Raw genomic sequence first — 27743 nt, 5'->3', positions numbered from 1 at the left:
GCTGATAGCGCGGAGCCTGGAGCCTGCTTCAGATTCTGTCTCAGTCTCTCTCCACCCCTCCTCTGCTTTCTCTCTCTCTCTCTCTCTCTCTCAAATATAAACATTTAAAAAAAAGAAAAGAAACAGATTTGTATCTAAAACATACATGATACTCAGGGGCACCTGAGTGGCTCGATTGGTTAAGTGTCTGACTCTTGATTTCAGCTCTGTTCATGATCTCACGGTTTGTGAGACTGAGCCCTGTGGTGGGCACTGGGATTCTCTCTCTGTCTCTCTGCCCCTCCCCTGCTTGTACACATGCGTTCTCTCTCAAAATAAATAAACTTAGAAAAACAAAACACCAAGGTATAAACAAGACAGTGCAAGACCCAGAAGAAGAGCAGTTTAAGACTATTGAGAAATATAAAATATGATAAAAAGAAAAGTAAACTATGTTCCTAAATAACATTCAATTTCTTTAGGAAAAATTTGCATGTGAAAATAGCCAGGAAAATTCTGGAAAAAAAAAAAAATGAGGGTAGTGTTGGGGGTGGGGGAAGGAGTGTTAATTATTTTCATAATGTTGAGTGATATTGTTTTACCCAAAGTTTGATATTGAAGAAGAAAGTCAAATTACTCAGTCCTGTTAGAGTTTGGCAGACCCAATGCCATATGGGAATTTAGTTTATAGTAAAGTATTACGGATGAATGGTGTTGGACCAACTGGCTGTTGAGGAAGAAAACAGGCTAGATCCCGACCTTCCTCCTTATTCTCCTTATGGCAGATGCACACTGGCAACCACCACCATGTTCTGGCTGTTTCGATTTGTGTTTAAAAGGTGCTGTGACCAGGTAGGTGCTTCATGAGCTCCCCAGGGAAGCAGCTCAGCATGTTTTCCTTATTTAATTAATGCACCCTTATTTAATTGGGTGCAGCCTATCGGCCCTCGTCTTACATTAGTATTTAATTCCAGAAACATAAATTTTGATGCAAAAAAATTATAGAATAAGTATAGGTTAATCTATTAATTAGCTTATAGTAGAGAAGCCCTTTCTAAATAGAACACAGACTCAAAATCCATAAAAGAAAGGTTTACTTGTGATATTTTTATGTATCAGGAGACCATTTTTCCCAGTTTTTTTGTAAAAAAACACAAGGGGCAAAATAATTTGTAAATAGCTTATTCGAGTTGATAAGAAAAAGACAACTCGATAGATGGAGAGAAAAGATAGAAAAAGGAAGTTTACATATAAGAAGGTGTACAGACTCACTCATGATTTATAAAATGCAGTTCAGCAAGATAATGCCCCCTTAGATTTGCAAAAATTAAAAAAAAATTAGATGATAGCCAGGGTTACCAAGAGCATACATACATGGTTGTTGAGCGTATAAATGGGTACAGGCTTGGTGAAGGGGAATTTGACAATATCTAGTCCAGAAGTTAAAACTGCATGTATTTCTTTATACCACTACTGCTAGGAATGTATCTGTAGTTCACCAAGATACATGTATAAGGATGTTCATTATAGTGCCCTTTATAATAGCAAAAAGGAAAAATGTAATGGTTAAGTACATCTATATGATCGGACAGTATATGGCACGTTAAAAGAATATCTTTATATGTTGATATGGAATGATCTCCAAAACATATTAAGGGAGAAAAGCAAAGTTCCTAGTAGTGTACTTAATATGATCCCATTTATGCAAGATAAACACATACTCCACACTCACAACAGCATCTATTTATAGTTAAATTTGGGGGGGCACCTAGGTGGCTCGGTTGGTTAAGTGTCTGACTCTTGATTTCAGCTCAGGTCCTGATCTCACAATTCATGAGGTTGAGCTCCACATTGGGCTTTTTTTGCACTGAGCACAGAGCCTGCTTGGGATTCTTTCTCTCCCTCTCTCTCTGCCCCTTCCCCATGCATGTGTGTGCTCGCTTTCTCTCTCAAAATAAATTGAAATAATAATAGTAGTTAAGATTATATTGCATCTATAGTTTATGGTTTTTGTTTTTTTTAATTTTTTAAAATGTTTGTTTATTTTTGAGAGAGAGAGACAGAGCATGAGCGGGAGGGAGACACAGAATCTGAAGCAGGCTCCAGGCTCTGAACTGTCAGGATAGAGCCCATTGCGGGGCTCGAACCCACAAACCATGAGATCACGACCTGAGCTGGTCAGATGCTTAACCAACTGAACCACCCAAGCGCCCCTGATTTTTGACATATTTAACACGATAAGTATTTCCCCATGTCATTAAAAAATGTTTTTATAATATGTAATATTCCATCTCTGTAAAATATCCCATCTCCTAGATATACCATTTTTTTTTAAGTTTATTAGAGAGCACACAAGTGAGTTCGAGCCATGGCTTATTCATAACTGATAATTGGTACCTTTGACCCCCTTTACCCATTTCACCCACCCTCCCTTCTGCCTCAGTTAACCCCCAGTATGTTCTCTATATCCATGAGCGTGGTTTTGTTTTTTGTGTTTTTAGATCCCACATATAAGTGAGATTACATGGTGTTTACCTTTTCCTGTGTGACTTATTTCAGTTAGCATAATGTTGTCACAAATAGCAAGGTCTCATTCTTTTTTATGGCTGAATAATATTCCTGAGAGAGAGCGTGTGTGTGTGTGTGTGTGTGTACACACTACATTTTCTTTATCCATTCATTCATTGGCGGACCTTTAGGTTTTTTCCATGTCTTGGTTGTTGTAAATCACATTTCCCATTTAGTGTTTTTGTATTCTTCAGATAAATACACAGAAGTCGAATTGCTGGATCAAGTGGTAATTCTATTTTTAATTTTTTGAGGACACTTCATACTGTTTTCCATAGTGACTGCATCAATTTGCATTTCCACCAGCAGTGCACAAGGGCTTCATTTTTCTTCTACATCCTACTAACACTTATTATTTCTTACCTTGTTGATACGGCTTGTTGATAATAGCCATTCTAATGGGTGTGATTCACAGTGGTTTTGATTTGCATTTCCCTGATGGTGAGTGTTATTGAGCATGTTTTTAGGTACCTGTTGACCAACTGTATTGTGTGTCTTTGAAAAATTTTCTGTCTGATGCTCTTACCCATTTTTTAATCAGATTGATTGTTTGCTGTCAAGCTGTATGAGTTCTTTATATATGTATTTTGGATCTTAACCCCCTATCAGATACATGATTTGCAAATATTTTCTCCCATTTAGTAGGTTGCCTTTTCATTTTGTTGATGGTTCCCTTTGCTGTGTAGAAGCTTTTTAGTTTGATGTTGTCCCACTTATTTATTTTTTGCTTTTGTTTGCCTGTGCTTTTTGGATAAATCCAAAAATTGATCCCCAAAAGTGATGTCAGGGAGCTTACTGCCTGTGTTTTCCTGTAGGAGTTTAATGGCTTCAGGTCTTACATTCAAGTCTTTAACCTGTTTTGGGTTAATATTTGTGCATAATGTAAGATAGTGGTCCAGTTTCATTCTTTGCTTGTGCCTGTCCAGTTTTTCCAACACCATTCATTGAAGAGACTGTCCTTTTCTCATTGTATATCTTGGCTCCTTTACCATAAACTAGCTGACTTTATATGAATGGGTTTCATTCCTGGCTGTCTATTCTGTTCCATTGATCTCCGTGTCTGTTTTTATGCTAGTACCATACTGTTCTGGTTAACGTAACTTTGTAAGGTAGTGTGAAATCAGGGAGTGTGGTGCCTCCAGCTTTGCTCTTATTTCTCAAAACTGTTTTGGGCTACTCAGGGTCTTTTGTGGCTCCACACAAATTTTAGGATTGTTTGTCCTGTTTGAAAAATGCCATTGAATTTTGATAGGGATTGCATTGAATCTGTAGATTGCTTTTGAAAGTATGAACATTTTGACCATATTCTTCCAGTCCACGAGCATGGAGTATCTTTCCATTTATTTGTGTCTTCCTCAATTTCTTTTTATTAATGTCTTACAGTTTTCAGTGTACAGATCTCCCACCTCCTTGGTTAAATTGGGGTGCCCAGCTAGCTCAGTTGGTGAAGCATGCATCCCTTGATCTCGGGGTTGTGAGTTCAAGCCCCATATAGAGACTACTTAGAGCACACACAGAGATTACTTAAAAAAAATTTATTCCTGGGTATTTTATTCTTTTTGATGCAACTGTAAATATTATTATTTTCTTTCTTTTTTTAAAAATTGTTTTGGTAACATTTATTCTTGAGAGAGAGGGAGGTACAGAATCTGAAGCAGGCTCCAGGCTCTGAGCTGTCAGCACGGAGCCCAGCACGGGGCTTGAACCCATGAACCGTGAGATCATGACCTGAGCTGAAGTCGGAATCTCAACCTACTGAGCCACCCTGGCGCCCCAAATGTTACTATTTTCTTAATTTCTCTTTCCGATGGTCTGTTATTAGTGAATAGAAAATGTAACAGATTTCTGTATATATTGATTTTCTATCCTACAACTTGAGTAAACTTGATTCAGGTAAACCAGACTTGAATCTCATCTGGCTTCCTATCTCAACCTGTTGGTTTTTAACTCTTAATAGACAGGTTTCGTTACTGTGGCTCATGACTACTTTTGTTTTCTTTCACAGCATGAATACTACGGTGCCTGAGAGCCCCTTCAAGTGTGATCCTGATGCTGCCAAAGCTATTGTGGATGCTGTATGTAAAATTTGCCTTGAAAAAGACCGTTCCTGGTGGCTAAAAAAATCTATGCTAATGGGGAAGGAAAGTACTTCTTTCAACAAATATCGGAGTTCCTCCTCATGCATATTACTGTGTGAGGTCTTGAAATTGCAAACGATGAGCGCACACAAGTAGACCTTTGACTGAAGGAAGAAGCTAAAAAGGATGCTAGTCAACACTAACAGGGCGGATGAGAAAACAGTATAATTTGTAACAATCAAAATGATTCCAGAATATACCGACTAACCCAAGTGCCTACATATCTATCACAGGCCATTTTTCACAAAAGAATTAATGGGAACTTACTTGACTTTTTATAGAAAGGACTAAGAAAGTGGTCAAGTTTCAGGCACCGTGCAGGAGTGGTTCATAATCTTACAATTTTGACTTTGTATTATTTTCAATTATTTGGATTAACCAAAAGACTGAACTAGATAATCCTAAATTATTCTTATTAACTATATTAAATAAGGAAAACAAACAGAAAACATGAAGTCTGACTTCTTACTAGTAGCCTTGTAAGTGGGGTATAGTACAAGGAAAAAGAATAATTTAACAACGAAGACAGTATATTTAGGTTTGTCTTTATATATGAATCCTGACAACTTTGAGGTGAATAGGAAAAATTAGAAGGGAAAAACCATTGGCTAACAATCATAACTTTTCAATGAGAACGCTCTGCCTACTTTTTATGTGTGTGTGTGTGTGTGTGTGTGTGTATATATATATATATATATATATAATTGCAAATGCATAAATCAGTTATCTCAAGATGCATTTCCTTTTGTTTATTCTCCCGTGTGCCTTCAAAAGCTTAGAGGCCTGAATTTGTTTCTTGGCAGGAGAGCAAACATTGCCTTGTTTCTATATATTATAAATTATTTTTAGGACTTAAAAATTGGGAAAGTCCTCTTCTGTTCAGATTCTTTTTAATATATGTGTTGGTATACTTTTTTAGCTTATTTTTTTTCTGGCATTAGACTAATACATTTTCATATTTTATTTTAGTTACCACCACCATGTGAATCTGCCTGCACAATACCAACAGATGGTAAGATCTCCATTCTAGTAAAACTACACTAAACATTGCATGTATGTGTGGGAAAATTATATCTGTGTCTACAGATACATCTTACATAACACATCTACGGAGAAAGAGAAGGAAAGGGAGAAGAGACATTTCTAGAGTCCCATAATGTCTGTGGGAAGAAAGATAGCTGCACGGGCTCTCCTTCCCCCCCAGCCCCCATCATGGCAGTTTCCCAACCACGACCCAGTCTTCTCCTCTGGGTGCTGGGTAGATGCCTTGTAGATGTTGGAGCAGGTGGGGCTCTGGATCCCAGTCTGGCCACAGGCTGCTTCACCCAGAAAACAGTTCTCTCCCCCTATAGATTTAGAATTCTCTGTAAGGTTCTTCTGGTGAGAATTACGTGTGTATTGATTAGTATCAAGAGTAAAGAAGCCCAAAAGAAAACACTGTGATTAGTCACCTGTTTTTGCTTGTAAATGTCACATGTAATGTCACATTGTGAAATGTCATGTCTTAGTTTTTTTTTAAGGCAACCCATGGTAGGATTTATGTTGGGTATGTTTTGATCCTTCTTATTTATTTAAGAAAAAAAATTTTTTTTGAACATTTATTCATTATTGAGGGACAGAGACAGAGCACGAACATGGGAGGGGCAGAGAGAGGGGGAGATACAGAATCTGAAGCAGGCTCCAGGCTCTGAGCTGTCAGCACAGAGCCCGATGTAGGGCTCGAACCCACGAGCAGTGAGATCATGACCAGAGCCAAAGTCGGACACTTAACCGACTGAGCCGCCCAGCTGCCCCGGGTATGTTTTGATTCTTAATAGAGATTCTAATTTGGTTTTCTTTTCTCCAAATACAGTGGATAAGTGGTTCCATCACCAGAAAAACTAAGGAAAATTCTGTGGAACACAAGCTGATATTGCTGCGTCCTATTCATCTGGAGTATTAGATGCAAAAGTAGTAGCTTTTTAAAGCTTTAAATTCATAGAGCTCATCTAACTAAAGCAAATTCTGCTGTGACCAATATTCAGAATGTTATCCATCTAAAAGCATTTTTCATATCTCAACTAAGATAACTATTAGTACATGTTTCACTGTCAAAGCAGTTGTAATTTGGAAGTCATTTGTGAATAAACATGCAAGATAACTACATATTGGATGTATATGTTTACCATGTGTTAGGAAATAAAATTATTTTGCTGAAACTTCATTTACAGTATTTTTACTTTAATCTGAAGCCTGATGTTACCAAGGAGGTGTGGGTTGCCGTTTAGCGTTTGTTTTCTATCAGTGATCTTATTATTCAATTTTGTAATTATTAGGCTAAAATTTGCTTGATTTTTAGGAACCTGAGAATGAAACGCCTTGTGTTTATAGTAGTCTCGATACTATGTTCTTACCTAATTCCTAGCATCCCATTGTAAAGCAGAAGTTTTTTATATTAGCAGAAAGCAAAACCTTGCTCAGCTTTTGAAATGATATAGTTACTTTTTTAATTTCTCTAATCAACTAATTGGACTCTTGAGTTATTTACATTATATTCTGAGTTATTAGCCCAGGTAGCTCTGTGATTAAGGTCATGTGTTTTGAAGCTGTACAGACCTGAATTTTCAATCCTAGCCTCTCGACTTTAACTCTGTAACCTTAGGTCAGTTACCAACCACCCAACTTCAGTTCCCTCATTTGTAAATAAGATGTTACTTGTGTAATGGCATGTATTAAGTGGATATTTTAAACTGAAATTTTTCATTGAGATCAATGTAGATTCACATCCAGTTAGTTGTAAGAGATAATACAGAGAATCTCTCTCTCTACCTTTCCCCGTTTCCTCCAAAGGTACGATTTTGCAAAGCGATAGTATAATGTCACAATCAGGACAATGGCTTTGAGACAGAATACTGATCTTATTCAGATTTTCCAGTTTTACCTATACTCATTTGTGGCGTGTATTGTTGTGTACAACTGAGTCACCTAGGAAGGTTCCTGTACCCTACAAGATCCTCAAGTTTTGGCAACACGACCTCCTGTCGCCCTTTTATAACCACGCTTTCCTCTTTCATGGTCTTTCCACCCCCCCATCCTTAATCTCCAAATCAGCAACTGCTAATTTGTCCTCTAGTTCTACAATTTTGTCATTTCAAGAATGTTCTATAAATGCTACCATATAGTGGGTAACCTTGGGTTTGGCTTTTTTCACTCAGCATAATTCCCTGGAGATTCTTCTAGGTTGTTGCATGTTTTTGATAATTCGTTCTTTTTTATTCATCCCTTTTTGTTGAGTGGTATTCCATGGTATGCATACCAAACTTTGTTTTGCCTGTTGAAGGACTTCCAGTCTCGTTGCAGTTTTTGGCTGTTACAAATAAAGCTGCCGTGAACATTCCCATACACATTTGTGTGTCAGTATCACCTTCCATTGTAACTACTAGGTCAAATGATAGATGCATGTTTATTTTTTTTTTTAATGTTTATTTATTTATTTTGAGAGAGCACGGAGGAGGGGGCAGAGGGAGACAGAGAAAATCCCGAGCAGGCTCCTCGATGTCAGCTGGAAGCCCGACTCGGGCTTGACCCCACAAACCGTGAGATCCTGACCTGAGCTGAAATCAAGAGTCAGATGCTCAACCGACTGAGCCACTCTGGCACCTCAATAGATGCACATTTAGTTTAATAATAAGAAGCTGCCAAATTGTTTTCCAGAGTGGCTCCACTATTTCACATTTAAGATAGTTACTGCTATGCTTGCATTGTATCCTGTTTGGGGTTTGCTCAGCTTGGGTCTGTAAGTTTGTGTCTTTCACCAGATGTGGGAATTTTTCAGCCATATTTCTTCAAATACCCTTTTAGGCCTAACCCCCCTCTCCTTTCGATCTGATGATACGAGGGTTGGATCTTTGGTTACTGTCCCCAGACCCGTAGCTCTCTTTTCCCAGCCTATTTTCTTTTTCACAGTGGGTGAGCTGTGTTGTTCTGTCCCCAAGTTCATGGAGCCTGTCCTCTGTCATCTCCACTCTGACAGTGAACCACTGAGCAAGTGTGCCATTATAATGGAACTATGAAGTTAACTGTATTTTTAGTTCTATGGTTTTTATTCAGTTCTTTTTTATAACTTACATTTCTTGGTTGAGATGATTTTTTAACCTATTTCAAGGGAATTTCCAATGGACAGTCTAATGGCAGTCTTAAGGTGGCTGCTTTAAAATCCTTGTCACAATTCATCTCAGTGTTGGCATCCATTGTCTTTTTTCATTCAGTTGCGATTTCCTTGGTTCACGGTATGATGGGTAATTGTTAGTAGTATCCTAGACATTTCATCTGTGATGGCCCTATTTAAATCTCATGTCTTAGCAGGTGTCACCCCACTTAGGGCTGGCACATGGGGCTCGGCCTACTTTGGGGACTGCGGTTTCAAAGGCACTTTAATTTACAGCAGCTTTGCAGTGTTACTTTGGTCTGCCTGGTTTTATCTGGTGCCCTCGGAGCTTCTGCTGGTACCTGCAGGTGCCGCCTCAAGGGCCTGGTGGGTATCTCTTGGTGGGGCAAGCATGTGTGGGTCCCCAAACTGATCGCCTCCATCTAGCCAGGGACTAGGCCAGTGTCTCTGGGTCGAGGAGGAGAGTCTTATTAGGCTGCAGGGATAAAGAGGCTTCCTGGACTCGTCCACCTGCGATAGCTGGATTTCTCCCTCAGGCTCAGCCTGCCCACCCACCTAGGATACTTGGTGGAGAGTCTGTAGGGAAGGAGAATACCTCCCTGGTGGCTTATTCCTGGCTGGACTCCCAGCGATCCCCCTTGCCAGGTAGTGTCACACCCACCAGCGAGACACCCATTCTCTAAGAGGGAGGAATGAGTCTATCTGGGCTGCCTTCTATTGCTAGGTTAAGGGTTGGGGAAGGACTCTCCCTTGGGTGGTAGGACGCATGTGCCCTGACACTGTGCTGTTCTCTGGTCCTGGTCCCAAACCAGCTCACCTTTTACCACCTTCCGGGGTTTTCCTTTGGTTGTCTCTTTGGCCATTTCCACGGTCTGTAGTTGTGTGTCGCCGTGAGGAGCAAGGAAAAACGGGGCTATGCCATCTTGCCTGGACCCAGAATCAGAAATGTCAGCATTCAGATTTTAGCAATATTTCTCATACTCCTTTTGTAAGTCTGTTTTTAAATGTTGCCTCAGTCACGGTCATACATGACTGCTGAAGTGATTTATTTGTCAGGATGAGAAATATGTTTTGTAACGAAAGATTATACAACGTGGGGGACTTCATAAAAATTGGCCCAATAGTTAGGAATCAGTCACCAAGGTTTTTGCCAGTTTTTAATGCAGCAAATGACTTTTTCCCCCAAGGACTTGGAAGTCAAGCCTGACTATATTATTACCATGGTTAAGTTACTTGGCCTATCTGAGCTTTAGTTTTTCCATCTGTAAGATGGTCATTGAATCATCATCACAGGGTGGGAGGAATGGAGGTGAAGGACTTCCCCAGTGCCGGGCTCAGAGCAGGTGCTCAATGGAGGCTGGTTGTTCATAATTGTAATCTCAACAACACCGAGTGGGATCACTGCATTTTTTTCAGATAAGGGAATCTGCAACATTGGCCCAGTTGTGTAAAGGGTCTGACCGAGCGCTCCAATTGGAAACTCAAAATTCACTTGCACCGTTCCCGAGCCCTGGCCTGCATACGGTGCAGCTGTAAAGGCAATTATGTCCCATCTGATCAGCATATTTGCTCTGCAAGGGCTTCAGTTGTGCTTTTGCACAGAATGTTCTTTACGTGTATAAAGAGCTGCCCCGGGCTACTGCTTTCTGGGCAGAAGGGAATTTGCTTTTTACGTGGACGAGAATGCAGTGCAAATTGCTTCATGGCGGGCAAGTATTTATTAAACAATTATAAACTTGAGTTCGTTACCACATAGTTCATTGTCCCCTCTGTTGTGGTGGAATCTTTCCCTTAGTTATTACAAAACCTTCAAATTAACGAGAAAATAGTCATCAGCAGGAAGATTACACAATGAAAATCACAAGGTTATGTGGCAATCTGAATTTAAGAAGAAGCCTAATAGCAGTCTGGCCATCTCTATCAAAAGTTTAAACTCCTTCTTACCCTTGGACTCAGCAATTCTGCTCAGAGAATTCATTCCAGTTGACTGAGAGTAGTCAACCGAGCACACAACGTATGGCAGCTTTGTTTAGTATGGCAAAACCTGGAAAAATGTCTAATTGTCCAGTTGAGAAGTGGCTAAGTATATTATCAGTACCATGTAGCGGTTCAAGAATAAAGTCACTGCATGGGCTGATATGGAAAAGATGTTCAAAATACATAAGTGAAAAGACAAAATTGTACTCTAGCAGCTAACTGTGGCCTGTGGGCCAAATCCAGCCTGCCACCTGTCTGGTAACTAAAATCGCTTTGGAACACAGCCACACCCATTCATTTACAAATTGCTGTGGCTGCCTTCAAGCTACAATGGAGAGTTTAGTAGTTGGGACAGAGACCATATGGCCTTCAAAGCCAAAAATATTTCCTATTCAACACGTTACTGAAAACATTTGCCAATCCTTGCTCGATCCTCTGATCCTCTTCGTGTTTCTGACCAAGTGAGCACGGGGGAAACGTTATACATTAGTGGATATGCTTGTACGGACAGAGACCATTTCTGGAAACAAACCACAGTTAACCATGATTATCTTGGGGTGGGAACGCAGACATAAGCACGGAAGCAGTGGGGTCCAGGGAGTTTCCTTCCACTTCATAAGATTCTGTGCTCTCTGGATGGTTTTCCTAAAAGCATGTGTAACTTATTTTAATTTTTTTTTTTTTTTAAGAAAATCAAATGAAGTAGAACACCAATGGACAGTGCTCAGCACAGCTAGGGGCAGAGGGCTCCCGGCTCCAGGCAGCCGGGTGCAGGTGACCCTTGCACCACCAGCACTGAATCACCTGCGATATTTATAAAAAATAAAGAAGTAAATACAATATATAATATATATGTATAACGTAATATGCATAATATATATGTATACATATATAACATAATATGTATGACAATATACATATTACATATACTTAATACATATGTATTCTAGATATATATTCTATATGTATGTTCTATATATATTCTATCTATATGTTCTGTATACAGTCTATAGTCTATGTGTGTGTGTGTATATATATATGTGTGTGTGTGTATATGTGTGTGTATATATGTGTGTGTATGTGTGTGTGTGTGTGTGTGTGTGTGTATATATGTGTATATATATACACATATATATATATCCTACTCAATTAGACCCAGGAGGTGCTAGGCCCTGAAATCTAATTTTGAACCAGCTCCCCCAGGTAATTCTAACATACCTTGATGTTTGAAACCACTGCTCTAGTCATGAATCTCATAAATCGGCGAAAGATTTCTCAGTGGGTTGTAATATAATCAGCATGAGATAACCAGCAAACATCTACCACAGCAGCAGCAACAGCAACAACAAAAATAGCTCCCATTTGTGCGGCCCCTGGCTGGCCCAATTAGAGCAGACGACCCTTGATCTCGGGGTTGTGAGTTCACACCCCATATTGGCTGTAGAGACGATGTAAAAAAAAAAAAAATCATAAATAACAAACCTCCCACTCGTGAGTACTTACTAAATGTGAGTACTTACTAAATGTGAGTACTTACTAAATGTCAGGCCCTGTGCTATATGCTTTATGTACTTCCATCTTGTTTAATTCACTTGCAACACGGAACCAAGGAGGCCCAGGGACTGTGGTCTCTGAGCGCCTGGGGCCAGGCCCTTGGTGAAGGGCAGGGAATGTCACATCGTCCCGGCCCCATGGCCCTCCCCGCAGTGAGGGGCCGGTCTCCTTTGTCACCTGGCAAAGCTACATAATACTGGCTGCAGTTGGTCAGGTGGTCCCAAGACACTAACTGGCTGGGTTACCTTCAACACACAGCACACGGCTTCCGCTCTTGGGAAATGAGGTTTGACCTGGGTCCCCTTGAAGGCCTCTTCCAGAGCTGACACCCACGCCCCCACCTTAGAACCGTAGTATGGGTGTTCCAGTGTGACATGTGGCTCCTCGCTGCTGCACCCTTGCGCCTGAGGCCATCCTCCCCTAACCTGTCCGCCTGCTCCTTCCCTGGGAGGCAGATGGTGATGCTGTTGCACACCTGAGTCAAGTCTACTTCCCTGGCATCCCTGTCCTCCCTCGCATCTCTCCTCTCAGCTCGTTAAAATATACCCACGTGGGGGCTCCAGCACCCCACGGGGACGCAGCCTGTGCCCAGGGGTCCTAGAGCCACTGCGTAGAACTGTGCAAAGACCTGCAGCTTCTATATTACTGGAGGGTGAATAATCACAAGGTTATTCATAGGTTAAAAGACACACACACACACACACACACACACACACACACACACCAGACATGCTGTGGTTTTGAATGCTGGCTTCCCACGGATTTTGAAGAGAAACATGCTATCTCAGGGCAAGGTGCTACCTGTGGCTTTGCTATTTAGGGCTATGCCACCAGATCCCTGGAGTGAACATAGTGTTGAAAAAGTTGGACATAATGTTACCAGATCACACAGCAGTCTACCCCTAGGTATGTACCAAGAGAAATGTGTCCACACAACAATTCGTATAGATGTTCATAGCAGCATTGTTTGGAATAGCCAACAAGTGTAAATATCCCAAATGTCCATCAACTGCTGAGTGGATAAGTGGTATGACCATGAAGTAGGTATTTTTCAGCCGTGAAAAGGGATGAAATACTGGCACGTGCTACAACCTGGATGAACCTAGAAAACATCACGCTGAGTGAAAGCAGCCAGACACAAAAAGCCATATATCTTGCACGACTCCATTTACATGAAAGTCTAGAATAGGAAGCTCCATCAGGACAGAAAGTACATTAGTGCTTGCCAGTGGCTGGAGTGAGGGGGAGCGGGGCTAATGGGTATGGGGTTTCTTTGGGGAATGGCGAAAATTGAGGTGATGATTGCCCAATTCTGTGAACATACTGAAAATCACCGAATTGTACCCTGTAAATGGGTCACTTGTATGATACGTGAATTACATCTCAATAAGGCCATCATGAAAGAAACAAAAATCATTGTAAGCCCAACACCAGAGGTGCTATAAGTGGAGAAAAGAAGCAGAGGGACAATTTGGGAAGGGGCCACCCGGGAAAGACTGACTGCGGGGTTTTGCCTGACCGGAGTCTTGAGAAACAAGGTGCAGAAGAGATGGAAGGGTGTTCCAGACACAGGGAACAGCCCACGCTAAGGAAGTATTCCCAAGGCTAGAGAGGTTGTCGATGGTAACACTCAACCTTTATTGAATGTTTGCACCATTCCTTCATTTGCATGCCAGCAAACTAAAGTTATATGACCTTATTTAATCTCCATAAAAATCATCACTTCATTCACTCCGTCAGTTATTGAACAAATTTCATCGGACACCGCCTAGGTGCCAGGAACAGAGCTAACCACCAGAGACACTATGCGGAGGTAGATGCTTGTATTATCCATTTGAGGCACATTAAGATTAAATAACTTACCCAAAGTGAGAGTGTAAGGGGAAGAACTGGGATTCAAACCCATGTGGTCTGATTCCAGAGCTCATTTTCAAAACGTGTTCTTTTTTTTTTTTTTTTTAATTTTTTTTTTCAACATTTTTAATTTATTTTTGGGACAGAGAGAGACAGAGCATGAACGGGGGAGGGGCAGAGAGAGAGGGAGACACAGAATCGGAAACAGGCTCCAGGCTCCGAGCCATCAGCCCAGAGCCTGACGTGGGGCTCGAACTCACGGACCGCGAGATCGTGACCTGGCTGAAGTCGGACGCTTAACCGACTGCGCCACCCAGGCGCCCCCCAAAACGTGTTCTTTGATACATCCCTATAAATAGTAATCATTTAGTGTAAATGCATAAATACCATCACATTTCTCCCTTCCTCTCTCTCTTACTCTATAGCGCTCACTCTCTTTTTTTTTTTTTTTAAGTTTTATTTATTTAAGTAATCTCTACACCCCACTTGGGGCTCAAACTTGCGGCCCCGAGATCAAGAGTTACAGATTCCTCTGCACCAGCCAGGCTCTCCCCTCCCCCTCTCTGTCAATCTTTTTCTTTTCCTAGTTTGGTCGAGAGGACACTGTCAGACGACAGCATAAGTTGCAAGGTGCACGACACGTCGGGGCTCCTGGCTGGCTCAGGCAGAAGAGCATCCAGCTCTTGATCTCCGAATTGTGAGTTTTAGCCCCACGCTGGGTGTAGAGATGCCTTACAGAAATTTTTAAAAATTTAAAGAAAAATCGAGGTGTACGACATATTGATGAGATACGCTCACGCGGTGTAAAATGACTACCACCACAGCCACAGCGTCAGCCAACCCCTCCAACATGGCGCCTCAGGTCATTCACCATTTCTTTTTTGTAGTGAGAATATTTAAGACCTGCTCTTTTGGCAACTGTTAAGTATGTAACACAGATCACCCTACTCAACCGCCACTCCACTCTGTTTCTATGAGTTTGGCCTTTTCTGGATTCCATGTGTGAGTGATATCCTAGAGTACTGACTTCTTTTTCTGGCTTATTCCGCTTAGCATAATGTCTGTAGGCTCGTCCGTGTTGTCACGAATGGCAGGGTTTCTTTCTCATGGCTGAATAATGTTCCATCGTGTACACGTACCATGTCGTCTTTATCCATTCAATCATCAGTGGGCATGTAGATGGTTTCTGTGCCTTGGCTATTGTGACCAGGGCTGCAATGAAGATGGGAGTGCAGGTATCTCTTTGAGCTCCTGTTTTCATTGTCCTTGGATATATACCCAGAAATGTAAGAGCTGGATCATAGGGTAGTTCGATTTTTTTTTTTTTTTTTTTTGAGGAAACTCCATACTGTTTTCCACAGTGGCTGCACCAATTAAGATTCCCACCAACAGTGCACAAGGGGCCCCTTTTCTCCACATCCTCACCAACACTTGCTATCTCTTGTCTTTTTGAGAATGGCCATTCTGAAACAGGTGTGAGGCAATATCTCACTGTGGTTTTGAGCTGCATTTTCTTGATGACTAGTGATGTCACATACCTGTTGGCCATCTGTATGCCCTTCTTTGAAAAAATGTCTGTTCAGACCCTCTGCCCATTTTTTAATCAGGTTGGTTTTTTGCTATTGAGTTGTATGAATTCTTTATGAATTTTGGAGAGTAACCCCTTATCAGATATATGATTGGCAAATATTTCTCCCATTCCATAGGTTGCCTTGTAATTTTATTTTTGTATATTCCCTCCCTAGCCCTAGAGTCAGCCATGTCTCAAAGAGCCTCGGTTCCTTTCATTGGAGAATGGTATTAGAAACCAAGATCTGGGTGGTGGGTGTGCTCATTGCTACAGAGTTGCTTCTAGGTCCTCTCAGTGGACGCGGCAAGGAAAAATATGTGGGTATAACAACCTGTATAAATACACATAGGTATAAATATTTCCGTGTATAGCCATCTGTATCTATATTAAGCCAAATATGAATGCATACTAATGCCTCCAACTCTAAACCTACCCCTCTGAAGCCAGGGCCTACACTTTGAAAGGTCCCTACAAAGAAGGGGGTGAAGGGACCCAAAGAGATAAAAGGGAAAGTCAGTGCTGATGAGGATTGGAATAACCCTGCAGAAAATGGAGATGCTCAAATGGACCAGGCACAGAAAGCTGACAACACTGGAGGTTCCGTGCTGACTTCGGCAGCACATGTACTAAAACTGGAATGGTAAGGGAAGATTAGCATGGCCCCTGTGCACGTATGACACTCAAATTTGTGAAAATGCTGGAGGTTTCAAGTGAAACATGTGCATTAAAAAAATTTTTTAGGGGCACCTGGCTGGCTCAATCAGAGGAGCATGCAACTCTTGACCTCCGGATCATGATGAGTTCGAGCCCCACGCTGGGTGTAGAGATTGCTTAAATAAATAAAACTTAATTCTTTTTAAAATTGTGATAAAATACACATATCTTACCATTTAGGAATTTATATTAACCATTTTTTAAAATGTTTTTACTTATTTTTGAGAGAGAGAAAGCATGTGTGCACAGCTGGGGAGGGGCAGAGAGAGGGAGAGACAGAGGATCTAAAGCAGGTTCTGCACTGACAGTAGAGAGCTCGATGAGGGGTTTGAGCTCGTGAACCACGAGATCATGACCCGAGCCAAAATCAAGAGTTGGACGCTCAACTGGCTGAGCCACCCAGGTGCCCCATGACTGGCTTATTTCAATTAGCATGTCCTTAAGGTTCATTCATGTTGTAGCGTGTGTCAGATTTCCTTCCCTTTTAAGGCTGAATAGTATCCATTGTGTGTATATATCACATTTTGTCATTCATTTATCTGTTGATGGACTCCTGGGTTACTTTCACCTCTTGGATGCTGTGAATAATGCTCCTGTGAACATGGGTGTACAAATATCTCTGTCAGATCCTGTTTTCAATCCTTTGGGATACATAATGAAGAAGTGGAATTCCTAAGTCAGATGGTAAATCTATTTTCAACATTTTGAGCAACCACCATACTGTTTTCTACAGCAGCTGCACCATTGAACATTCCTACCAATAGTGCCCAAGAGTTCCAGTATCTCCACGTCCTTGCCAACACTTATTTTCTTGTTTTCTCCCTTCCTTCCTTCCTGCCTTCCTTCCTCTCTCCCTTCCTTTCCATTCTCTCTTTCCCTCTTTCTTTCTTTTCTTTGTTTTTTGGGTCTAGCGATCCAAATGGGTGTGAGGTAGTATGTTGCATCAGTTTGATTTGCATTTACCTGATGGTTAATGACGTCGGGCACCTTTTCATGTTTTTGGCCATTTATAGATCTTTAGAGAAATGTCTGTTCAAGCCCTTTGCCCATTTTTGTTTTCTTGTTGAGACTGCTACATTTGACTGGAATGAAATGATATTATATAAAATCACTGGTACAAAGATAAGGCATGTTTCCTAATAAAAATGGGACAAAGATGGCTTGAAAATCTCCCCGAGTGTCACAGTGCATATGCCTTGCTCTAGTTTCCTAGAGAGCTGATGACACAGGGAGCTCTGATTTGCCTTTTTCTTCTGAGTCATCTTGAAAAGAGTGAGGAAGGGGCATTTTTGCTTATTAGGCTCCTCAACTCTTACAGGAATGTAACAGGGGACGAAGAAAGTAACATACTGTTCAGAAGGACATGGGGTTTAGAGAAAAAATAATTTTCTTTTCTTTTAGTGATTTTTCTGACTCCAAAACCCTTTCAGTTTTGGATGGATTCCCTGTCCATGAGGAAATCTAAGGAAAAACTTATGTTTGTATAACTATTATGAGCAAGGAAACTAGAATCCAGACATACAGATATTTATAAGAATGTATTTCAGGAAAGGACTTGACGTTAGATGCCCTTTCCCTCTCTTTTGTAAACTAGGAGATGTACAGTTACTTTAAGAAGAAGTAAGTTTTTTTTTTCCTGATTGCACTCTAGATTATGTCAAAGGGGAAACGTGGAAAATTTAACGCTTTCCTCTCTTTAAATTTTAAAACAGATTGCTTTTCAGGACAATTTTTCTAATCAACATTATATGAAATCCTCCAGATGACAAAAAGTGCAACGTTTACATTCTTCTCAAGAGTTGAACGAATTTCTAAGTCTTGACATAGATGGTATTCCAGCTTTTACTACTGAGCAGAAAGGTATAATTGATTTTCATCAACGATGACTTTTTGGTTCACCTCTTTTGGTTCTCCTCGCCTTCACCGCCACATTTCTAACGACATTGTCCAGGGTCACTGCCCCATTTCCTCCTCTCCACAGTCTCTCCTAAGGCCATTCCAGTCCAGCACACATACTCGGTACTCCCCCCAAACTGCGTTTATCAGGCTCCCCTATGACCTGCGTGTTGACAGTTCCAACAGATGCCATGAAGGTTAATTTTACATGTCAACTTGACCCAACTAAGGGATGCCCCGGTAGGTAGGAGAATCTTTCTGGGTGGGTCTGTGAGAGCATTTCTGGAAAAGATTAGCATTTGATTCAGTAGACTTGAGTAAAGAGATCCGCCCTCACCAATGTGGGTGGGCATCACACAATCCCTTGAGGATTCAAATGGGTCACAAACGCACAGGTAGGGCACATTCTCTTTCTCTCTTCTTGAGCTGGGACAGCCACCTTTCCTACCCTCAGATATCAGAGCTCCTGGTTCTAGGAGCATATACACCAGCAGACTCCAGGGCAGACACACCAGCAGCTGCCTGATGCTCAGGCCTTTGGCCTTGGACGGAATCATACCACCTGCTTCTCAAGCCTGCAGATGGCACATCTGGGACGTCTCGGCTTCCGTAGCCACGTGCGCCAATTCCTCTAATAAACCCCCTCTTATATACGTATCTACATATATGCTACTGGTCCTGTTTCTCTGGAGAACCATGACTAACACAGATGCTTTTCAACTCCGTTCTAGGGGCGCCTGGGTGGCTCGGTCGGTTAAGCGTCCGACTTCGGCTCAGGTCACGATCTCGCGGTCGGTGAGTTCGAGCCCCGCGTCGGGCTCTGTGCCGACAGCTCAGAGCCTGGAGCCTGTTTCAGGTTCTGTGTCTCCCTCTCTCTGTGACCCTCCCCCGTTCATGCTCTGTCTCTCTCTGTCTCAAAAACAAATAAACGTTAAAAAAAAAAAAAAAATCTCCGTTCTAGTTTCGGAGTCCTGTCTACCTACCGTGGAGCCTGTGTTGGGGAGTAAGAATAGAGTGGGGGAGAATTACATAAAATTCCTCTGTTCAAACCCTCCACTGGTTCTGCAGATCACTCACAATAAAAGCTAAAGTCCCCACCGTGGCCTCCAAGGCTCTAAAGATTTGCCCCCTTTTGGGAGACAATTCTCCCCTTCTTGGGGCAGAGTTATTGTTGCCTTTGTTTGGACTGTCTTCTTCAAGGTGTTTATACAAGGAACAGCCTGGGAAGACAGAGTCCGAGCCTGCCGCCGCAGGAGACAGATTTAGTATCCCGGGTAACAATGCCTCCCTCTAGGTCAAAGGTCAGGCGGGTGTGCTTGCTGTCCACCAAGATTTGGGTTCTCTAAGCTCTGGGTTCCTCAGCTGTGATGCAAACCCCCTATATGGGCAGCATCCACGTGGGCTGCTCCTCCGTGTCACCCCTGATGGCATTTGAAGTGGGGTTCGTGAGCAAATCACAAAAGACATCCTTGAGACGTCCTCAAGGAAGAATCCTTGAGACGTCTTTGGTGCAAAAAGGTGATTTTATTAAAGCACGGGGACAGGCCCCGTGGGCAGGAAGGGCTGCACTGGGGTTGTGAGGAGCGACTGATTATATACTTTCAAGTTTGTGGCCGGGGCGGGGCGGGGGGAGGTATATAAATATAAGTGTCCAAGGAATTTCTGGAAGCTGAAAGAGGGTCTCCTAGGACCCTGAAGATTTAGCTATTGTCGAGATAAGGATGCTTGTAGTTTTTAAGGAAGCGCAAGCATTACGGCATGAAGGTGGCCGAAAACGTTTGGGCGAATGTTACACGCTGCAGGTCTCCGACATCTATCAAAGGGCTTCAGGCTGTAAGGGAATGTACTTTAAACTGCATTTTTCTTGCCTTTGTTTCTCTCATCAACTCCCAAGGATCTAGCAGGGGCGAGCAGAGAAGACACAAACCTGAAGCTCATACTACCTGCTAAGCTGGAGGTAATGAAAGCCTGTGTCTCCGCCAGTAACCCCCAAAATGTGCCGGGCTACCTCGTTAGCCTGCAGGTAAGGTGAAGGCTCAGAACCCTCTTAACTACCTACCCCACACATTCTCTCACCTCACCTCCTGCCGTTCTTTCCCTTGTTACCTTGCCCAGCTACACTGGCCTCCCAGCTGTTCCTGGAACCTTCCGAGCACAGTCCTGCCTCAGGGCCTCTGCTATCAGCCTGGCAACATTTCACCCTCCCCGCCATGTCCTCAGGTTCTGTCCCAATGGCCTTAGTGGGGCCTTCCTCAACTAGTCTTAAAATAGCCTTGCCACCAGTAAACAGGTGCGCTTTTGCCAATCTAATGGGTGAAAATAGCATTTCAGTGAGTTTTAAATGTCTTACCTTCTATTATTCCCCATATCTATATACGCTAGAATATGTCTTATACCTCCATTATTTATCATCCTTAAAGACCCATCTATATTTCCCTGCCAATTGTCTGGTACTATTCTTTGTCTATTTTCTAACAACAGTTAGTCTTTTTCATATTAATCTCTCACTTGGGATGCAATTATGCCTATTTTCCCCCAACTTGCCATCTGCTGAGTTTATGGTGTCATCGTTCTTGTGTCTGTGCTGTTTTGCCATATGAAACTTTTCTATTTTTCTGTAGTTGACTTTGTCAATCTTTTTTTTTTTTAAGTGAGAAACTGCAGGTTTATTTTTTAATTTTGACAAAGACATAAAAGACAAAAGACAAAAACAAAAGACAAAACAACCAGGCATATAAGTATAGAAAACCAGGAGAACAAAGTGCAGGGTTAGATGTCTGAAAGCAAGGCTGGGCTCGAACAGACTTCTGGTGAAACACAAGCAAAAGTTTTGCTTAAGTGTCTCAGCAACGTTGAGCGACACTTGAGACACTATGACCGCTCTATACCCCATCTGCAAAAGTCACCAACGTAGGCTTCAAAGCATCTCTCCTGCTTGTTTCGGCAGGATATTTTTTTGGTAACAATCCTGCTTCGTTACGAACTATACTCGTCCACTGTGTTGAGGGCTTCTTGTGTGAAGAAGTGTGATGAATACAAAGATCGACGTACACGTTTCAAAGTAAGAGAGAACCGGAAGTCTGAAAACAAGTCAGGGATAATCACAGTACTTGTACAAATTAATACGTCCTGAGGCTTAGTATTAGTAAGTGTCTGTATACCACCCCCTTTTATATGCACAATAATCTCAGATAGGGAAAATATTCTGAGCATTTTGTAAGGTAACCCTCTAAGAGTTTTGCATAATGTGCCCTTTTCTTTTCTCTGCTCCACCTTTCTTCTTTGCCAATTCCTAAGGCTGCCAGTGAACATCCTCAGGAATTGCTTAGTGTGTCAGGGTCCCTAAGACACGCCCATCCGGGTTTGATGACGTGTGGGGGGCATTCACAGGACTCGGCATATCGTTGTACACGCGGCTATAGCTTATTACAGCAAAGCATACAAAGTACAAGGAAAAGGTGCATGGGGCAAAGCCCAGAGGAAACCAGGCACTAGCTTCCAGGGTCCACTGCCAGTGTTGTCACACAGGATGTGCTCAATTTCCCCAGCGATGGAGCTGTGACATGTGTGAAATGGCTTCCGTGAGAGCTCACGAGAGATGCAGCGCCCAGGGTTATTACCGTGGGCCAGTCACAGGTACCTTCCTCCTAACATGTGCCAACATTCTAGACTCCCAAAAGGAAAACAGATGTTCGGCACAAACCACACCAAACAAACATCTTAGTCACAGTGAGCAACTCTTACCAGTGAGAGGGAAGGGAACCTTGCTGACATCTAAGTTCCCAGATGGCAGCCGAGGACCAAAAAGGTAAGCAGGCCTTTCAAAGGAGAGCACTCTGGTTGGCTGTGTTGTTCTTTTCTGCAACAATTTCAGTGACAATCCCACAGGAACGGTCAATGTACTTCCAGGTTCAAGAAAACTTTTCTAATTCAGAAACAAAACATTAAAAAGAAAAGAGATAATCAAGCCTGCTACCTGAGATATGGCTGATGCCTTCACGTTAATAAATTGTAATCGTTCTATTTGATCTTCCCGAGCTTTACTGAAAAGTGGAATGAAAATAAATGAAAAATGAAGGCAAATTCAGTTTGGACTTGATAAACTTAGAATCTTAGTCCTTCAAGAGGACTATTTCAGGACTGCTAGCAGCAAAGCTTAGAAATGCCCATGTTATGACTGAATGAACTTCTCATGATTACATATAATTAAGCAAAAACAGTTGGTAACCACTTGGACTTAATAGTTTAGACATGAACTTTAGAAGTAAAAGGTAAAATCGCTTCTCGGCCTTTTGGCTAAGATCAAGTGTAGACGTAAAAGGTAAAGGAGGCATTATAATATCATGTGCTGGAAGCTAACTTTCTTCAGCTAATATTTTGGGGGTGGATACAAGAGGAAACTTCCTTTTGCTGTTCTTGCCACTTGAGTACATTCTCTGCCAGGTCTTCTGTCTCAGTCATCAAAAGAGCCTTCTTTGCTAAAGCCTTGTTCATTTTCTCCAGATGTGCCTCTGCATGAGGGGTATTTCTAATTGTTTCAAGATGGTTTGCCAATCTCTCAATGAAAGTCACCACCAACTCCAGCCAAGGTACCATGTTTCTGTGATGAAAAGCTTCAACAGGCAAGTTTTGCTGGCACAAGGGCTTCAACAGCCGTTGCCTGGGGGACCCTCTTCTTTTTTTAGCACTGCTTCCAAATGATTTATTCATGCCTCGCAGAGTATGACACTGTGAGCCAAAAGGGAAGATGCACATTGGCTGTATCTTTTCCCTTATCTTAGGAGTTCAATTTCTAGGTTTTTCTGATAGATCTCCGCTTGAATATTTGTGATCTGCTGCAGCCACATAACCTATTTATCCTATTAGTACTTTTATCGGAATTACGTTCAACTTATAATTTTACTTAAGGAGAACTGAGAGGTTTATGTATGGTACTGAGTCTTACTATCCAAAAACATCATTCATCGTGTCAGTTGACTTAGTTTTTCTGTCTGTAAAATTGGAATAACAATACCAATCCCGTAGGGCTTCAGAATTAAATGAGAAAAAGTTTGGGAAGGACGGCAGAGTAGGAGCCAACGTGCTGCTCTGCCACTGCCGTAGCGTAGGAACTTGGGTCTGGTTACTGGACTACACTGAACTTCGGTTCTCTCATTTGCAAAACGGGGATAAGAATAGTATCTGCTTCATAAGGGCTGCTGTCAGGGTCAAATACGACTAGGGCACGACCTGGAACATGAACACTCAATGCGTATTCGCCGTTCTTCTAAAAACAGAACTGCGACTCAAAACAAAGGCATTCTGGGATCCACCCTAGGTCGAGGGAGGTCGGGCAACTCTTCTCTCTGAGAACCTACCTACCTAGCCGTCGGTCACCGCTCCCGATTTTGCCCGAGCGCCTGCGAAAGCAGTCGGACTAGAAGCGGCGATCGGGGGGAGTCTAGGCGCACCGCGAAGACTCCAGACTCCGCCCCGCCCTCGGAGCCCCAGCGCTGCCACGTCTCGCGCGTCCAGCCGTCCAAAAGGGAGGGGGCGGGGCCAAGCCGGGCCCGCCCCTGGGATCGCTGGGCGCTTCTGAGGCCCGCCCCTCCGCAGCCCGAGTGGTCGGTAGGCGGCCCCGGCGTTGCAGAGCGCAGTGACGCTACGAGGGGGCGGGGCAGGCACGCGCCCGGAAGTCCCGGGGGAGGGGGTGTTACGTATATCCGGCGAGTAGCTGGCGGTTTCGGTTGCTGCTGGGCTGTGTGGTGTGAGGGAGGGTCGAAGCCGCCGCTGCTGCCGGAGGAGCCCCTCGGCGGTGAGTTGGGGGCTGCTGCGAGGGAGGGAGCCGGGGAGCGGGAGGGGCTGGGGCGGACGGCGGGGAGGGTCGGGGCGGAGGCCGGCGCAGGCGGGGTTGGTGGGGGGGAAGTGACACGCAGGCGGTTCTGCGGGGCCGCGGGGTTGGTTCTGGGTGGGGACTGGCCGACTTGGCCGGTCTGCTCCGTTTCCTGACAGACCCTGGGATATCGGGTCGATCTGCATTCCTTCGAGGGTCCCGAAGCGGCTGGGCGGGATAACAGGTTTCTTGTCTGTACTGTGCGCTCTTGTTTGCGAAACGATTTCACATCTCGTCTCGGATGAGCCTCACAGCCCTTGGTCAGGCGGGTGGGAGTCCTTGATGATTATCCTTGGTTTGCAACCTGGGGAATAATAAAGCTCGCCGAGGCAGTGAATTGGTCAAGGCCTCGCAGAGAGCAAGAGTGAGCATTCGAACCGGATCTCTTGGCTCCTAGTCCAGCGCCCCCCCCCCCCCCTTCAGCTGTGTTTTTTATCTGAGGTCTTGGGTCGAACCCTGTATTTTCTTCTTCCACCTTCCTCTTTTCCTCCCTCTCTTCAATGCGTCGACAAATTACTTCATGCACGTTTGGTATAGATTAATGTTTTAAGGATTCTAGCCTAGAGGTCAGAAGCCCACCTGTCTCTTGTAATTTCTCCCTTGCTCTTGTGTTTTCTCCTTTACCTCAGTCCATCTGCTTAGGTCGTGATAGAGGACTTGCGGTGCTTTGCCTTGGAGCTGACCTTTGACATTTACCCTGCAGCTAAGCATAGTTTCTTAGCTAAAAAACCAGAAGCTTGCTACCCCAGATCTGTCTGGAATGGTGTGTCAAAGTTGTAACGAGTATGTGTAAGAAGTAATGAGAATGTATAGAAAGTAGTGTATATATTGGCTAGTGCTCCTCTTTTATTGACTTCAATCAGTCCTGAAATTTGCACAGTTTTGGATACACTGGCAGTGCTTTTGTGTTAGTTTGGAGTTCTTAAATTTTAGAGTACTCTGATTTGCCATAAGATGCCGTGAGGTGGTAGGGTGGATCAAGGATAGGAAATAGAATGCCAGTTATTAAAATACCCTTTTGAATGGTTAAAATACCATTATTAAAATACCATTCAGAAGGTGTGATAAGTTGTAAGGAAGAAAACTTCAGAAGATTATCATCTGTGTAGCTCGTGGGTTAAGGAAGTTTTAATGTTCCTTTAAAAACCGTTTTGTTATTTGGATTTGAATTTTATGTGACATTAACAAGAAGAGCTTTGGCTTTGGAATTTAAGAAGGAGGGTTTTGGTCTTGGCACTGATACTTCTTTTAGTTGAGCAGTTTTGGTTAAGTCAGCTGACTTAGGAGTGTCAGCATCCTTGTCTGAGGCTAAGGACTCCTCCCCAGTAAGGTGTTGTGTGAGGTTGAAATGAGATGTGTGTGCAGGCATTGTACAAAACTGTGAAACTATTCATGAGGGGTGCGAATCCTAAGATCTCATGGATGGAAGAGCCATCAAAGACATATCATTAACTTTGGGTGGCCAAATAGTGCAACTCTTTGGGTCCAGTAATGGTTTTTATTATTTTTCAACATCACCTGAAGAGTTTCTTCAAGCATTTTCCATAGATCATTTTGGAGGGAAGGCTTATAGGACTTTCTAAGCAGGGATGTCAAGGGAAGGTGAATTGGAAAATCAGACTAGTTCAGTTATCATGAAAAATTCCTTAAAGTGGGGTTTTCTCCGTGTCACCTTTGGAGAAGTCATTGAATTGGGGATAATTCTAAAATGATGTGGTAAAACTTCAGAGAGTCCATAAAGTATTGATTGCAAACCAGTGTAGTACAAGTGAATATGTAACTGTGGGTTTTAAAGGAGTGATCAGAGTGGGAGTACTCTTAATGAGAGGTGCCCTGTAAAGGTGAGCTGTGCTTCTCCCAAGTGGTAGACTGAGAAAAGTAGGGAAGGATGACTGGTTTGGGGGGGTTGCAGAGAAAAGGCACGTTGTTCCTTTACTTACCTACAGTGGAAACTTAAGAACAGGAGCTTTGTAAGTATAGTTAACTCATTGGACTTCTGAAAGTGCAGACTGAGTTTCCAGACACATTATTTGACGTGCTAAATTTGGTCTCTGCCAAGGTATATTTTAATGTAACTGAAAAGGTCAAAAAAACTTATTTAATACCTTTATATAAAAGCTTTTGCTTTAGCCTTCACCCTCACCCAAACTCCCAAGCTTCATTTGGCCTTCCATGAGAAGAGTCATAGAAAATAAGCATTAAGCAATCCCTAAAGTTTATAGATCAGGCTTGATTTAAAAACAAACCCCAGTTATTGGACAGAAAAAAGAAAATTAACACATATTGTCTTCATTTTTCAATTTTTTTTAAATCTAGCATTCTTTGAAGAATATAGGTGTGTTTTTGTGGATAAGCCTATTAAGGTCACTAGTAAAAGTAACAAAAGTGAATTTTTGCTTATTATTTTAAAGAAACAAAAATTCATGAAAGTTATATTTGATAGCAGTTGGTCACATCTAGTATAGCCTTGTGTTCAGATGCTCTTGCTGATGGAGAGAGGAGTGAAAGTGGGGGATCTTTCTTTTATTCTGCACCAAGTCTGAGGTATTGAGGCAAAAGTTCAGTGACCAGAAAATGCTGACTCTGAGAAACTTTAACACCACCACTGGCTCTAGATCTTACCCTCTTTAATTTCTTTCAGAAGTCCTCTTGCTTATTACCAGTGTATTTTAATTTTTTTTTATGTTTATTCATTTTTGAAAGACAGAGAGAGACAGAGCACAAGCACGGGTGGGGTGGAGAGAGAGGGAGACACAAATCCGAAGCAGGCTCCAGGCTGTGAGCTGTCAGCACAGAGCCCGACACGGGGCTCGAACTCACGAACCGCGAGATCACGACCTGAGCCAAAGTCAGACGCTCAACTGAGCCACCCAGGCGCCCCACTTATTACCAGTGTATTTAAACCTTTTGGTAGCTTTGAGTCATCTTTTGTTTTGAGTATTCTTATTTTAAGAAAATCCATATTTGTAAAATGAGTTAGGTCTTGATTATTCACATTACGAAAGGATTCTCTTATTTCTTCATGACTCTCCAAGATAGTGATATTGTCTCTTTTTGTAAGTTGAGACACATACCTGCAAGAGAGGTTCAATAAATGTTGTTAAAGAAAGATAGCATTGCTAAGTGGAGCAGGACAAATTATGTCAGCCGATAGGATTTGGGTGACTTTGTTTTTCAGAGCTGTTTACCAGGAAGGGTTAATATGCTTTTCATTCACGTTAATGTGCTTTGCATTCTCATTTTCTACTTAGTGTATTGATGTGACATTTTGATCCAGATTATTGATGGGACTGATTTCCTAGAGGTGTTGCTAACGGGTAGACAGCAGCGATGTATCTAGAGAAATGTGAACGAGCAGCTGCCTGGAGGAGTAAGTCATACAGTGGAAGAGGAAGGTTTATCTGTAACTCCTAGTCTTTGGAGCATCATACATTAAAGACTGTTAGAAAACCAGGAGTTTGTGCAGCTCTGAGG

The 27743-nt window shown here is 42.5% G+C and overlaps 2 protein-coding genes, 1 non-coding gene and 1 pseudogene across 4 annotated transcripts in view; 3 read left to right on the top strand and 1 right to left on the bottom strand.

Annotated features, from left to right (window-relative positions):
• PPA1 (inorganic pyrophosphatase 1) overlaps positions 1-6888 on the top strand; it is a 30553-nt gene extending 23665 nt beyond the window's left edge. Inside the window, exons 9-11 of the mRNA XM_058696579.1 lie at positions 4553-4622; positions 5655-5697; positions 6538-6888. Coding sequence (XP_058552562.1) covers positions 4553-4622; positions 5655-5697; positions 6538-6569 — 145 coding nt within the window. The 3' untranslated portion in view covers positions 6570-6888. The remainder of the gene's footprint in view (positions 1-4552; positions 4623-5654; positions 5698-6537) is intronic.
• The window catches only part of SAR1A (secretion associated Ras related GTPase 1A), an 82198-nt gene that overhangs the window by 42615 nt on the left and 11840 nt on the right, over positions 1-27743 (top strand). Inside the window, exon 1 of one of the 2 annotated variants that reach the window (XM_058696580.1) lies at positions 24065-24191. The exons of the other annotated variant lie outside the window; for it this stretch is intronic. The gene's annotated coding sequence lies outside the window, so the exon portion shown is untranslated. Of the gene's footprint in view, positions 1-24064; positions 24192-27743 lie in introns of those variants that run through there. 2 annotated transcript variants of the gene reach the window in all.
• On the top strand, positions 16390-16495 carry LOC131493740 (U6 spliceosomal RNA). The gene has a single exon (XR_009252832.1). It is a non-coding gene; the product is annotated as a U6 spliceosomal RNA (small nuclear RNA).
• Positions 19354-23992, bottom strand: LOC131492786 (HAUS augmin-like complex subunit 2; annotated as a pseudogene).

This window comes from Neofelis nebulosa, chromosome 13, assembly GCF_028018385.1.
Source record: "Neofelis nebulosa isolate mNeoNeb1 chromosome 13, mNeoNeb1.pri, whole genome shotgun sequence".
Taxonomy (NCBI): Eukaryota; Metazoa; Chordata; class Mammalia; order Carnivora; family Felidae; genus Neofelis; species Neofelis nebulosa.
This window is presented reverse-complemented; position numbering and strand designations above follow the sequence as displayed.